This window comes from Pygoscelis adeliae, unplaced genomic scaffold (genome assembly GCF_000699105.1).
Source record: "Pygoscelis adeliae isolate BGI_AS28 unplaced genomic scaffold, ASM69910v1 Scaffold172, whole genome shotgun sequence".
Lineage (NCBI taxonomy): Eukaryota > Metazoa > Chordata > Aves > Sphenisciformes > Spheniscidae > Pygoscelis > Pygoscelis adeliae.
In genome coordinates, this window is record NW_008824338.1 from 1,669,861 (window position 1) to 1,685,418 (window position 15,558).

Below are 15,558 nucleotides of genomic sequence, written 5' to 3' on the forward strand. Positions count from 1 at the left end.
CTGGGGAAGAGATAAAGAACAGAAAAGGGGGAGAGAAATCCCTGCCAAGTTGAAGGGACTGACTCGTACAGCAATTGCTATGGGGAGATTTGGGGTTCATCCCTTTCACACCCATAGCTCTCCCTTCTCTTAAGGTGGGGAGATGGTTTGCAATGCGTGGCTCCCAGAAATATCCTCCCTGAATGAATCCTTCCTGTAGCTTTACGGCAGGTGTCAGTCAGACATGCCCAAATACATGTTTGCAAGACCTGTCCACACAGAAATAATTTCATAACCTGCAGATGTCCAGAACCAAGACAAAATAATACAGCACACACCAGGTTGAATGTGGTTAACTAAGTTGCTTTTAGTTTATTAATTTTACCCATATACACAGTTGGTTTTGAAAATACCACGTGAAAGAGCCAGGACAAAGTGTAACAAAATGGTACGGGAAAAGGTTTCAATATGCAACGTGCCAGTGCACCTACTGTGTTTTATACATACTTTACACTGAATACCAAAAACCCCACAGTTTTCAGAGGAAGTACACATTTTATTTTGAACTGGCAAATTTAGTTTATTAATATGTAAAAAAATAAATCTACAATAGCAACAGTGCAAACACATCAGAACTTGCATGGCATACAGAACACAAATGAATAAAAATTATTATACAAAGGGCCCAATGTTTCCTATGGTACTGGCTGTGACATGTACAACAAACAGCAGGGTGAGGAATAAACTGCAACGTAAACAGGAAGATGAGCTGCATATCACTGGTTCTGTCTTGTACGGTCTCTCTATTTCAGGGGGTAAAGCTGTCATGCCTTGGATCTGCAATTAAAATAAAAACTGATCAGAGCTTCGTCACATAAGATTAGAAATCTGTATTTTGCTCTCTAACTACTTGGCAGCTTGCATGAGAATCTATTGTTAGTTTTGTACTGGGGTTGTGACTCTTACTGTGGAGACATCAAGCTCAGTAAAAATATTAATATATTGCACGCCAAATGATCAGCCAGTGTGCACATCCGTTGTTCTCAGCTCGGGAACAGCTGTACACACTGGCATCCTCTCCAGTAAAGCAAGGTTAGGCTTTTGTTGGTTGATTTGTATGACCTTATTTTGCTTTGTGGGATCGTTCGGCTGGTTTGGTTTTTGTTTTCATCTTTCTGGCAGATAAAAATAGAAGTTTACAGTGTTACAGTGCTATAGGGATATTGGATGATATTTGAAAGCGTTCATTTGGACATACAAGGCTTACACTTGCGTGTACAAGGCAGTTAATTGTGCACACATTTACTTCACAGAATCACAGAGTGGTTGAGGTTGGAAGGGACCTCTGGAGGTCATCTGATCCAATGTCCCTGCTCAAGCAGGGCCGCCTACAGCAGTGTCATATTTCTGTATCTTGAATATTTTTTACTCTTCCCTTAGAAATCAGTGCAAATTTTATGGAATTAGACATAACTACCTGCCTGTCCTGGCTTTGACATGAATTTGGAGAGATTTGGGTAAGCTGCTTGGCTATGCTTTTCCTAAATGTACTCCCTACATGTTAAAGAAAAGAAGCTATGCAAAAAGCGAGCCCCTACGCAAACATTTTTGAAAGATTGAATGCCCACCTGCACAGCACGTGCTTGCTTTGGGGTTTTTCCATGTTGCAATTATCCTGCACTGCAGAAAAAAAAATCTAAATATTGACTTAATCTTAGCAAACACAACACAAAGCTAAACCTGATCAAGGGACCACCCCTATAGAAGGATGAAGGTATTTTCAACTCACTTCCTCTGCTTCAAGTTTTTTCCTTCTTGTAACAATTCACGGATTTTTTGGCCATTCAGGTTAAATCTGTTCTTGATTTTGATGAGGATGGCCAATTTAACGTAAAATCACTATTAAGGGAAGGGAAAGGAAAGAGTCTTAATCTTAGCTTTGATGAATACGCCCTAGTCATTTGAAATAGGAAACTATGATTAAAAGGAAGAACTAAGCACTCACAGTTCCAGTGAGCTCACTCTTTGACTATGTTCTTTAAGTCATAAGTATTGTTCCTTCATCCTGTAAGATAAAGGGGAGCAGCATTTTCCAGAAAGCATACCATTTTAAAAAAAAAGAAGCCTATCCCCTCCTGATAAAATTTCTGTGTGCTTTTCATCATCTTAACTTGTTCTCTGACAAATAATCAGTGAAAGAGTGGCTACGCAGCTGCTATCAGCCAGCAGTTGCAAAAGTCAAGAAGTTTAACCAAAACTGGTGAATAGTCACGTGTACTGTCAATAACTACTTTTCACAGATGGTCTGCAGTGGGACAAATATTAGATAAAACCAGAACCTCTTTGACTACTTATAGCACACAGTATTTCATTGACATCCCATGGGCAGAACAGTCTGATCGATGTTGGAAAGAACCGAGAACGCCACTGCAGGAAGGGCAATTTCTCCACCCCCTGAAAGCACTGTGTGACCCACTACGAGGCAGCGTGGGCTGTTTTGCAGGGTGAGGAGAATGAGGCAAACGTCCTTTCATAAGAAGTATTTCATCGGTAGTATCTAGTATCAGCTCTGTTAGGCTGGCCTAAAATCATGGTAGGAGATAAGCCAGTACAATGAGACAATGTCCCCTTCTGAGCAGAAAAGCTCAAAAAAGTAAAATGGAGTCTTGAATTTGGACTCTGTAAAGGAGTTCAAGAAGCAATATATATTTTTCAGCATCTCCTTCATGGATGATACTACATGCACTAATAGTTCTTTATAAACACTAAAGATGACAGCTTTTTCCCAGCAGTCCTGTTGAAATACCAGTAGATATTTAGAATAAATAATAACTTACTATGGAATTATTTTTTATCTTACAGTTTTTCTCATCAAGAGAATTGGGAAAGGAAAACTATAGAAGATAAAAATCTTCCAAAGGTGCACAAAGGAAACAGACAATCCAAATGTATTTTTTTGGGCCCAATACTATAGACATCTCTAAGACACAAGACCAACAAAAAAGCAAGAGATATTGGAAGAGTCCTCATATAACTTTAGGTAGTCTAGATGCCTGAGTTAAGAAGTTAGATTCTTGAGGCTTCTTTAAGCAGTCAATAAGCTTCCCCCTACAGAGTGACTCAGAGAAGAAACCTGATTTAGGGATTTTGAATCATCCATCTCAAGACCCTAACATAAGTCCCTAACAATGGATGCAGCCAAGGGAAAACAGCTTTCTAACTTGGTCACCTCATCTGGACACATACGATTACTCTCTGATCAGTCCCAGACACTGAAAGACGCCATACTCCTATTACTGATCCCAGGCGCTGATCAAAGCTCCAACTTTTCCATTCTTTTTAAATACATCTAGAACTCGGGTTAGGTGAAAGCATTGATAAAACATTCTCATCATTTGTTATTGTATGTAAATGCAATATAGCCATGTAAACAGTCTGAAGACATATAGCCAGGTACTTATTCATACGCGATGAAGCACAGTAAATCACATTTTTTTCATGGCATTGTTGCCTCCTTTTCCACACTTAGACTTACCGACCATTCTGCATTATCTGTTTTTGAACATCTCACGTTCACTGGTAGTTTAAGCACAAGTTCATTATAGGAGAGACCCTCCGATCTGGACCATTTGAATTTGTTCATCGCATCCATAAAAGATAGGTTTTTATATTGCTTAGGACTCTTGATAATGAAAGGCCAAGTCCTAAAGAAAAATAAATAAATAGATTTTAAAAAATAGATAAATACCATCAAGTTGGAACTGATGAGGAAAAGCTTTAGGAGAATCTACTCAGAAAAACAAATGTACTATTGACATGTATATTATACCTAACTCACAATCTCAGCTAAGTTCTCTGCTACTGAAAACTGATGCAGTTGCATTGATTTTAACAGACTTATGAAAGTTTGTCAGCAGTTTAGGACTTGCTGACAGATGCTTTTAGAAACGAAGGACTTTAAGTTAAGAAAAAGAATTACATTGCTCAAACTGAATACACAGTTTGAATACAAAATAAATCTTCTGTTGTAACTTCTCAAAAAACCAAAACAAAACAAAAGCCACACCCTCTACTAGGCTTAGCAGACAGCGTTGTAAAGAAATCTTTGCCATTAGAAAGCTGCTTCCAGATGGTTCTGCCAAGCTCTGGTCATAACTCAGATAATAGGTCAAAACTCAGCCTGGCACAGGAGTTGCTCTAACATGCATTGGTTGGCAGCAGTGCCAAAAGATCAAATGAGAATAACTGGTGTTGTGGACGTTGTCTTTTGGCATGTCCCTACATGCCGGCTGCAAGGGGACTTTTGGCCAGGGGTAGGATAGAGACCTGCTGCGCTGCTGTGAGAGATTGACTATTTGCCCACGTGTGGGAATCCTCCCCATGAACAAGTGGGGCCAATCCCATTCCCCAACAGCCAAAGATGTGGAAAGGGAAGGAATGAGATTTCTTGTCTTTCATTTGGTAAAGAAAACTCAAAAATAATAACGAAGGAAAATTAAAAACAAAACAGCTAAAGAAAACCTTTTCCATTGTTCTTGCTTTCTCCTTGTATGACTCTACTGGGATGAAAGGAAACAATGTGGTGGACGGGTCAAGTTCTTAAAAACAGAAAGTCCAATACAACTAGTGGAAGGATGAAAGTAGCTAAAACTTTATCTGAGTAACCTAATTAACACTTTGGTTGGAGCATGAGTTATCTTTTCAAAGCACTTTAGACAGATCTGTGTAATCTTGCAGTAGGCTGTCTCCCACTTGCTTTGAGTAAAGTGCTGCCGATGCCAAAGTTCTGCTCTACTCAACACCTAGGCACGGAGGACATAATTTTAATCAAGCACCTATTTTACACTATTGTGGCCCAATTGCTTTCATCTCAGCTCCTCACGATTTATACTGCTGTCTTTGCCACCAGACTGAGGAAAAAAAGAGTTTTAAAGTGAGCCACAGTGCCTTGATCCTGCTTCCAGTTTGCCTTCATGTGCAAGTCAAGAGAGACTTTAGAGGAGTCAGTGAAGTAATTCCAGTGTAAGACTGACACAAGAGAGATGAGTATCAGGTCACATATCCTTAGGCTGACAGAGCTTAATGAAACAAGAATTGTGGATTAGGTCATAAATACTAGAGGCATTAATAATCTCTTCTTCTAATTACTATTCCATTTGCGGCAGACAGTCTGCATACTTACTCTATTCAAAACATCTTTATTTCCCCAGGCCAAATGTGCATTTTTTCTTTAAGTACAGTTATCATGAATGAACACTCAAGAGAGCATACATTTGTTAGAATATTTTCTTTCTAAGCTCAGAAAGACTCTTTTAGCTAGGACTAATTTAGAAACTGTGTTCTCCCTGTGTTAAAAGAGATTTTAAATAGAAATAGTGTGGAAAATGAAGTAGACATTGATTGCATTGTGACTTTCTTCAAACTCTTCTTCCTGGATATAAATTTCACAACTAAGACCAGTAAGCCTGTGCATCAAATTATTTTGCAGTAATAGTTTTATATGGTTTTGTTAAGATAAACTGTATAAGGAAAGACAACTTTTAAAATTTAAATGTGATGACACATTATTAGTCTATCCATTTTATTTTAAAATCCTACCATTACCTTAGTTTAGTGCAACTAGCAATACAAATGTAATTCACCTTTCACCACTAATAGTGCATTCTACTTTCTACTGTCTGATTATTTTTCTGCATTTCATTCATTTGGGAACTTTCCTCTTTAGACTATTCCCACTCTGTTTACAATCACTTCCACTGCTGATCTGCTGTTGACATGCTTTAATTTTAAGCACTGTAAGGAACACTTAAAAACTTAAATATGCTATTTATTGATTTTTATATATTCACACACATTTATCCTGTCTATAGTGGGCTTCCTCCCATCTCCTACCAAAATTTAAATTTTATGTTAGATTCTGGAAATCACTCTTGCTTAGTGAGCAATATCATTGTGCAGGTCATCCCACTGACATTAAAGGACAGAAAAGCCAGATCCAACAACACACTGGGAAGCATTTTGTTCTTGCTGAGGACTCTCACGATGAAGGACAGCAACACTTCTGCTGACTTACTGGAGAAACTGTAACACCTTGTTTAAAATTCACCAGCCTGTGGTTTACCCCAGCAGTCAGATGCCAGCTAAATTGCATGGACCTTCATGGTGGTTGTTATAGGTCCTGAGTTCTCTAAATGGTAACAGCCCCCACCCCTCACCATTCACAGAGAGGATATTTAATATTTGTGGAGCAGTGAAGTAGACAGATATTACAACAAAACGATATCACCCCTTTTGAGCTGAGCAGCAGGCCAATATTCAGATTCTTGTGGCTTATTTTTATTAGGAAGAAAAACTGATTAATGAACTTGGGGTTTTTCATTCTGACATGGATTTACATCTCAAAACTGTACAGTGTTCTGCTTCCCTGAACAGCAGGAGTCCAAGACTCCGGAGACAGCATCTTTGCACGGAATTGCAAGCCCCTGCAGCCAACAGTTCACCTAAAAAGCTCTTTTCTTCCTCTTGGTTAGATTCCTACCACCGGTTCCATGTTTTTCTCTCTACTTACCCTGCATATCATCCTCTGACTTGTTATTCTTCCAAAGCCTCCAATTCTCTCATTTCTCTCCCTCACGGTGCTTATCTACCATTTATCTTTTACTATGAACAATTTAATATTCTCTCAATCCCTCCATTTCCTTTCTAACTTACAGCTTCTTCCCCTTTTGTGCATTTTTGTCAGTGTCACTGAGGCAGTGTTAAGCTCTATATGTGAGCAACAGTTCTAGGATCTGGTTGCGCCGATTGACCTCAGCAGAATTACTGACAACAAATCTACCCAGGGTAATTTGATACCCATGCTCCCAAACTCCTTTTTCAAAATATCTCTATATATGTGAAACATTGATATGTTTTAATAAATTGATAGATTTGAAACATTGATATGACATTGATACAGTCTTTTTACAGATGGTTGTGATGGAAAAAAACTGTTGTGAGAAATATTATTTCTTTAACAGAAGAAACTGCTTTTTTATTAAAAAAAGAAGATGCAAAATAATTTGGCAGGAGAAATAAGTAGCAGCACAGTGTATTGACCAAAAAGAAGTGGTATGAGTGACCCTGCAACATGTTGCACTACCAGAAAGAAATAAAGATGGTATAAAAATGACCCTGTAATCCCACAGACAGAAATAGAGGTGCTACACTTATTCATAAACATTTTACTTACCTAACTGGTCTATAGATTTCCTTAACACCAATGAACTGGAGCTGTTCCATTATATCTGGAATACTTGCACATCGGGTGAGATTGATTCTTGGGTAATAGAGCAGATACGACAGGCACATTTCATTCCTGGTGCTCAGACCACCCTGAAAATGAGATTTTGTCTTTTAGTCAAGATAGCATTGGAATCCCACAGATAAAAACACTGATTAGCATTTATATGCTAATGAAACGGGTATCAGGAGGCCCAATTCAACAGGTTTATCTTGCACACTAGGTTATCAACTAGCAAGAAGTTACTACATAATTAATTTCAAAATACACTGCAAGCTCAAGCAATAGCTCCCAAGCTTAAAAGATGTCAGAAAGAACAATTATCAATAAACTAAGACTCCTATTATGTTGAAGAGTACTATCTGAGAAGTTCAGGTTTATTTTCAGCTGTCTCCAATGTACTTATATCTACTATGTTTCAGAAAAAGGCCTTCAAAGTGGAGCAGATGTAGAAAAAATCTGGTAGGATAATTAGTCTGTTTAATAAGAAATTAAATGAGCTTTGCCTAGTAAAATGGAGGCCGGGATGGAATATGTATCTATATGGACTCTCCTTGTCTCCTTGGACATATGCAGATGAAGAGTAAGAAAGGAGTTATTTAAGTTAACAGAAAATGTTGACTGAATAACAAATGAGCACTAACTATAAAATAATTAATTAGAGTAAGATTTTTAACTAGCAGAAGAAACAGACTCTCTCCATTGAGAGCCATGGGGCAAACAACTGATTTAAAATCAATCTTGGTAAATATGGACAAGATTATGAGCTGCACATTCCTAAATCCCGTGTGGGAACAGTTCCACAAATCTCACAGAACCACAGGAATAGGAATGGAGAAGACAAAACACACGAACCAAGGGCCAAGAGCTAGTGTGGTCACCACACAGGAAAATAGGACAAAAACTCAAAAGCCTTCATTCTCACTCTTTTGCTTTTCTTTATATACCTAGTGCATGTGCCCCACATGCAAGCCATGATTCAGGGAGAGGTATCCCTGTGCTCTCTGGATGCCAGGAACAGGTCTTCCTTGCCGAACAGAAACCCCTCAGGTCTCACCTCCCGGAGATCTAGATCCAGCCCCTCCCGAGGAAGCGGGATCAGCCCCTGGTGAAGGCTAGGAGCCGGCAGCTATGTCCCTCCCATAAACATAGTGGGTCTGTCATCACTCTCTGGTTTCATAGCCAGATGGCACAGTCCAGCTCATGTCCCAACAACCTTATCTGCTTCACCTCCAAAACCAAGTGGCTACATCGCAATGGCCGGTGCCTGGCCTCTGCTAACCTAAAAATCCGTGTTTGGGAGGCCGTGCGCTGCCATGTGCCAAACCTGAGCCGGACCTCCTTGACCCCAAAGGGGATGCTCACCCCCTGGCCGTGGCCCTGGCTTGTCCGCTGCTGTGGACATGCACCCAGGGCTGCGGCACAGCCGCTTCTTGTGCCTTGGCTGCAAGGGCGCGAGGGTACGGCGCGGGCTCCTCCTGTGCCACCCCGGGGGCAGCAGCTGTCTGCGAGGGTCCCTGCCAGGGACCTGAGGGAAAACCCGCCGCATGAGAAAGGTAACGCACAGAGGCTCACTGCGCCCAGCCTCCTCCTCCCAGCACGAAGGACCTGCATTCTGCCAGGATTCTACGTTAGGCACAAAAGCAAGTGGCCCCATCTTGGTCACGGCATAAGTACAAACCAATACGTAAGGACTGGCAATTACAACTTCGGGGAAAAATGCGTAGCAAGTTCATAAAAATAATTCATTAAAATATGCAGAATTTGCATGTTAATACATGTTATGAAGAAAGCACTCCTTATGCTAGCGAAGTCTGATTTTTAAAGATCTTTTATGAGCTGGCTTGCTTATTTTTATAAACTAGTCATATGAATGCCTTATGCAAGAGATCAGACTATGATCATAATAGTCCTGATGACTTTAAAACCTAAGAATCTATGAAAGATAATACATAATTACGTGCACACAGGCATTAGCAAGTAAGTTCACACTTTTTAATTGCATTTTATGAAAAAGATTTTAGTCTCCAATATTATCTGTGTACTTATTTTTGATCCATCAAAACTTTTCTTACCCATGTCATGCGAATTCGGTCCACAGTACTGTAGTGACATTCTGTGATTAAATTATCCCCCTGAAACACAAGATTTAGGAAGTTCACAGTTCTGAAATTTATCAACACCAGCTTCAGGTAACCACAGATGACAGCAAACACTTAAGAAATAAAGATCAGAGCAGTGGATAAGAGTTTCTGAAAGAGCAAAGGATTAGCTAATTGGCGTATGCTAAGGCCTTGGCACATAATATTCACATTATCCCAGATCCTCAGGGATCCCCCATGGATTTAAATGGAGTCTTATTAAGAGTCTGGTCTGGTTTTTTTAATACAGCAATGGAGGTGCCCAGTTATAACCTATTTTCAGGAAAATTATATATGTGGACGTTGCATACGCATGATTCTTGCTCCAAAACTCATCCAGTGCTACTTTGGATAGCTTTCCCCAGGCTAATTGATCCTGCCAACTTCAATAGAAATACTTGCCAAATGAGGAAAAGAAGGTTTTCCACATCACAATAACAACTATTTATCTGCCAAGCCTGGGAGTAGAGGAGTGGCAAGCAAAGACTTAACTACATTGACAGATATGTATGGGAAAGGCTGAATACTTACCTTCTCAAGTACATACAATTAACTTTTGGCTGTCTTGACAAACTGATCTACAGTTTGGTAGTACCTTTATTCCCTGTACTTAATCAAATACAAATCTCAAAATCACCATGATAATCAAGTGGTAATTAAAATATTGAGGAACATAGATGTCAAAAACCTGATATTTTTGGGCAACCTCATATCATAAGGATGCCAGAGGTTTATTTGCTTTGGTTCATTTTTTTTTGTATCAGCATCTTCCCTTATCACCCACTGTATTAATCTTCCCTGAAAAAATCAGATCACCCTTCAAAGGTTGAAAATTTCTCCTTTCCTGCGGGCTGTCTCGTTGCCAGATCAATGCTAGCACTAACTGTACTCCAGGCTGCTGGAAGAAGGTGCGTCAGCCTCGTGTCGGCCAAATGGAGATGGAGCTTTCTGAAGCAGCGTGAACTGGCACAGCTTCGCTGCTCCCAGCGGGAATATGCTGGTTCCCACCAGTGAGGTCTCTGGCTCTCGTGGCTTACAGACTGGATAACAGTCACTAAAAGTGTTCCTTCTGTGAGATTAGATCTTTTGCTTCCAAATTCAGAAGAGAGCGCTAGTACGTGAAGAAAACAAATAACTTGGACTCCACAAGCTGAAAGAAGGGTACATCCTTGGAAGAGCTGGCAGAAGGAGAGCATAACAAGAACTTATACGAAAATTTTTAATATTAATGATTGATTGATTAGACTGTGGACTGAATTACACCAGAATGATGTTTGTAAAGCTGTACTGGTATTTTTGCATAAGATGAAAACAATAAAAGGCATGAAAAAGGCTCACTTCAGAGAAAGAATTCCTGCTTCTACTCGAGCTGTCTTTTTTAAGTTGCTGATACTATCAAATACCTCTTTTAGTCTTTCTGCTGTCTACTCCCTTTTGTTCTTGAATTTTAAGAGGCCTTTCTCTATAATCTGTGTGGATTTCCCTAAAAATATTATAGGTCTCTCTGCAAACCTGTCATCTTCTGCCAACCCTCTTCCTAAACCCTTCAACACTTCTTTCCTGGAGGAGGTAACACCGGTTTGTCTTTGAAGTCCCTGTGCAGTACAAGCAGTTGGACTTCAAAGAGTAAATGCTGCACCTGAACATCCATGTTTTGCTGTATAAATTAAATCAGAAAGCTAGCATTTTAGCTTATTGCCTTTAAAGGACAAATATCAAAGTATCCCAGTGTGGGAGAAGAGACATAAGAGAGAAAGGGACTTGAAGAGAAGCCTGGAAGTTTAAGCCATGGGGGTCCTGACCATACTTGAAGTTCAGTCATTCCAAAGGTCTTTTCAGCTCCCTTCCCTTACTGGCTTCAATCATTAAAAAAATCCAGTTGTTTGTTATTTTGCATCTGACCAATTCCATCAAGTAACGGCCTTGTTCACATGCACCCGGACGGGCACATCTCCGGCTGCTCTGCTGGTCAGATCTGGAGCACCCAACCTTTGCAGCACTAAACTTTCTGTCCTCAGGCCAAGTTTCAAGAGTAGATGCCAGCTAGAATTAATGAAGGTTGAGTGAATAATTTTTAAATGAGTGACTCAACGAAAAAAATATAGACTCTCTTCAAGCAATACCGATGGATAGCTACTCCTTTATAATATAATTGCAGTTGGGATTTTTCTAAAAGATACATTACATTATTCTCACAAGAACAGCAGATAGAATTGCATGATTTCTTCTTCCGAAGGGTTTTGTTTACTCAGTGAAATCTCATGTGGAACACGAGCACAGAGTTTTACTCCCAACAACAAATAAAAATGTGAAACAAACAGAAGAAGACTTGGCTGATTTGTAGACACCAGTTTGCAAGGCTGGATACTTGCTGTGTGCAAATACTCAGGATGTGCTATTGGCTCCAGCGGCTCTGTAAAGCCACATGGTGGTATTTCCATCCTTCAGCTGGCTGGATGCACAAAGATGGCACAACCAGGCACACATGTGATTTTATAATCTGCTTTACTCAAACATTTGTAACAGTAAAGTTCAAATCAAGTAGTTGTGGACACCAAACACACCCAAAGAATATCTTGAATTGATGGGCCAAGCCAGTTCTGTGGTGTCTCCTGAGACACTGCAACTTTAATGCGTTAGTCACTCTGCAATAAGTGGAAAAATGAACAAAGAAATGAACAAAACATTCAAGAATTCCGTAGCAAAATTAATCCTAAATGTGAGTAAATGTTAGGCACACAATCTCTTAAACACTTTCAGGGAAAGAATTAAGAGTGTCGTACTGGCAAGATGGTTCTTTCTTCTTTCAGATACTGAAACTCCTGGAAGTTGAAGTCAAACTCATCGTCATAAGCAAGCAGCTTCTGCTCCTCGCCGTTGTGGAAGTGGCGCATCCGGATAGCTCTGCCAGCAAGATGAGCATGAAGAAGTACTGCAAACACATGAATCCCAGCAGGTCTCTCAGCACCTAGAGCCTGGCCAGGGGAAACCAACACCATCAGTGTGCCCAGATGCAACGTAATGTAATGCAATGCAATGTACAAACTAAGTGAAAATATATTAATAAATGCATTTTACATTCCCTCAGTTTACAGCAAAATGCAGTCTGGAGCAAAAACAAATCTATATGTGAAATTAAGGTTTTATATACAAAAAAAGCTTGGGTTTTTTCTGCATTTTTTTTAATAAAAACATGTTTTGACTCCTAATGCACAGTTTTTGTGAAAATCAACTGGACTGCCAATAATTCCCAATAGATTCAGACTTTCAAGGGTATTATACTAAAACCTGCACATTATTTTACTGCTATTGGCCGATACTGCTGAATGCGGATGTTTATTGTGAAAAAGAATTCAATCATCAATATCATCAATATCGTGCCAAGAGAAGCACTTTAAATTAGGAGGCTGTAATTATAATATGCTTTACTTCCCATCTTCAAGTCAACTGGTAGTGAAATACTATAGGTTTATATCTGAAACTTTTTTCCAGTTCAAAAACATTTTAAAATTAATTTTTCCAAATTGACACATATCTGACCACTCCCATTCTAGCTGAGATCTATGGATCTGAACTTTTGGTATGCTAAACTTTGATTCTTGTTCAGAGCCCAAGCTAGAAATAATCTGTTATCACAATACCTTACAGGTACAGCCTTAAGGTCAGAAACCTCACGATAATAGATTCCTCAAGTGTTTTTAGGCTGAGAAATGCTATGACAATATGCAACATTTAACACCACCACCAAATCTAAATTCCATATCTAATTTGCCCTTCACTCCAAACCACATCATAACAAGCATTGATTCAACCTTTATAAATGATGAAGTATATGAGAATCTCCCGTGATACATTAATCACAGATTTTAGACAACGCTTCCATTATCTGTAGAGATATTTAGATTATCCTAATGAAACCAAGTGTTTAATGAATGCATAATTTTGTACTTTGGGCCATACAACAAAACAGTTTCAGGTCTTTAGCTTCTGTGGTTGGTCTAAGAATACCTTTCAGGCTTTCACTTCACTATTAGGAGCCTTTTGCACATGCACAGATCTTAATTAGTCTCTCTCAACATTTTTCCTGGGCTAGCTATTCCAGGCTATTTATAGCTTTGCCATGGAAAGCAATGTATGCTTGCATATTGAACACACAATTAAATCATCGCAAGCACTGTGTCATCCAGTATTACTCATATCAGTAAACGAGCCTGAATACTGAGCACCCCAAATACTCAGATCAAAAAGACTCAACATTCTGGAGGGCAGCATGTAGCAGATGCCTCTGCTCACATGTCTTTAACCGGTAACTATCAATCTTCCCAAGAAGTTAAAGAGGCTGTCCAAAACTATTGCTAAGAATGAAAATCAATGGATTCAGGCAGGAGACATACCTCTTCAAGACATTCCAGTGTGCAGTGACCCTCTGACACAAATTCAGGCATGCCCGGTGGGATATTGTGGAAAAGGCTGACCCAAAGACCGGCTTCAATAACCCCAGCATCGTATTTCCTTATAACTGGAGTATAAATTAGCCTCAGACCAGAGTTATCTATCAAGCCTGCAACAAAAGAACACAGCCAGCCATGGCTGTAAATCAGTATTTAAAAAAAAATCCAATTGTTTCACATTTTTCAAGGCTCGTTCTAAGTTTTTTACATGAAAATCAAGGAATCAACATCAATAACCTGGAAATGAGTCAAACTATATGCAGGAAGTAATAAATAGAGGCAGCCCACAGGAGGGTTGTTAAACATGGTATGTTGATATCTGTGGTGCTCAGATGTGAAAGAAAAATATGTGCTGCCCGTAGCCCCTGTGTCCCTTCCACTAAGTTATCCAACATGGACCTCAGAGAAAAGAAGGCAGATCGCAGGCAGAGCAAACAATACAAGGAAATAATAAGACCTCAAAAGGTGCCATGTATGATTTTCAAATGAAATATTTGAAGCACAGCTTAAAGTTGTTGTGTTGTTCTTTTTTTTCTTTAAAATTTTCAAACCATGAGTTGTCTTCTACTTGTGAATTTATCTATTCCTTCACCTTGAGCCCTAGCATTAATTATATTTTTTCTTGGATTTTATTATATTATTTATATATAATATAATAAAATTATTATATTTATTATAATAATTTTCTTGGATTGCTTGTCACATTACAGCATACCTCAGATGACCAAATACATCCCTTTTGCAACATCCCCAATTAAGACAGCATCAAATAAACATATGAAAATTGGCTTCCTAAATCCCAAACTTGAAGACAATACCAGCACCTTGAATAAAGTAGACAAGAGAACTACATAGGCTTTTAATGCTGCACTCACTCAAGGACTTCTCTTGATTTCAAAAAGTAGTTTAAGGAACCAAAACCTGATGTAAAAAGGTTGTGGTTTTTAAGAGTCAAAATTATATGAATCTATTTCATTCATCTAAATGTTTAGCCACATGCGTTTGTTTGTATATCTACTCAGAATTTATGTTGCCTCTATCATCTAACTACTTATAGTTATTTCTCTTGCATTAGCCATTTTTATTAGGAAAGATACAAGCAAAAAACAAAGATTAATTTGTGTTGCACAAGCCCTACATTCTGTTAGCTCATCTCTTACCTTATTCTTTTTTGTCCCTTTTCAAATTTCAGTTTTGAAAATTAAAAATGCAAAAAACCTACCAAGTATCTCAGAGAAGGTAAGAGGCTTCCTAGTGACCTATATTGGTATAGCAGGCTATTTTAAGATAGGCAAATGACAGAGGGGCAGAGCAGGGATTAAGTAACCCAGCCACTAAAATACCTAAGGGAGAGTAGCATATAATAATTAAAGAACAAAGGATATGAACTATGCATAGGCAATTAAGAGCGGTAATCAACTATGAGACATTCTGCAATACATAAATCATGACATTTCAGGTGATATATACTGTCTCACAACATCCCAATTTTCATGTGTTTGGGAATCCGTACTCATTCCCTTTCTGAAGCTATTTGTACAATCTCATCAACTTGAATTTTTCCTTTGTGGCATTTCCCCTTCAAGCTTGTTGCTAACATCTAAATGCCAGAAATTTTTACAATATGTAAGAGTTTTTGATAAACAATCTCAAAAGAGGCTGCCTTTCCAATTAAAAGTGAATGTTAAGGATTTCATAAACAGAA

General features: G+C 38.9%; 1 protein-coding gene across 1 annotated transcript in view; it reads right to left on the reverse strand.

Annotated features, from left to right (window-relative positions):
- Window positions 1–333: 333 nt before the first annotated feature.
- MOXD1 (monooxygenase, DBH-like 1) overlaps window positions 334–15,558 on the reverse strand; it is a 51,803-nt gene continuing 36,578 nt past the window's right edge. The window contains exons 7-12 of the mRNA XM_009319131.1: window positions 13,797–13,963; window positions 12,186–12,377; window positions 9,337–9,396; window positions 7,211–7,353; window positions 3,515–3,683; window positions 334–816 (exon numbers count right to left, since the gene is read on the reverse strand). Coding sequence (XP_009317406.1) covers window positions 652–816; window positions 3,515–3,683; window positions 7,211–7,353; window positions 9,337–9,396; window positions 12,186–12,377; window positions 13,797–13,963 — 896 coding nt within the window. The 3' untranslated portion in view covers window positions 334–651. The remainder of the gene's footprint in view (window positions 817–3,514; window positions 3,684–7,210; window positions 7,354–9,336; window positions 9,397–12,185; window positions 12,378–13,796; window positions 13,964–15,558) is intronic.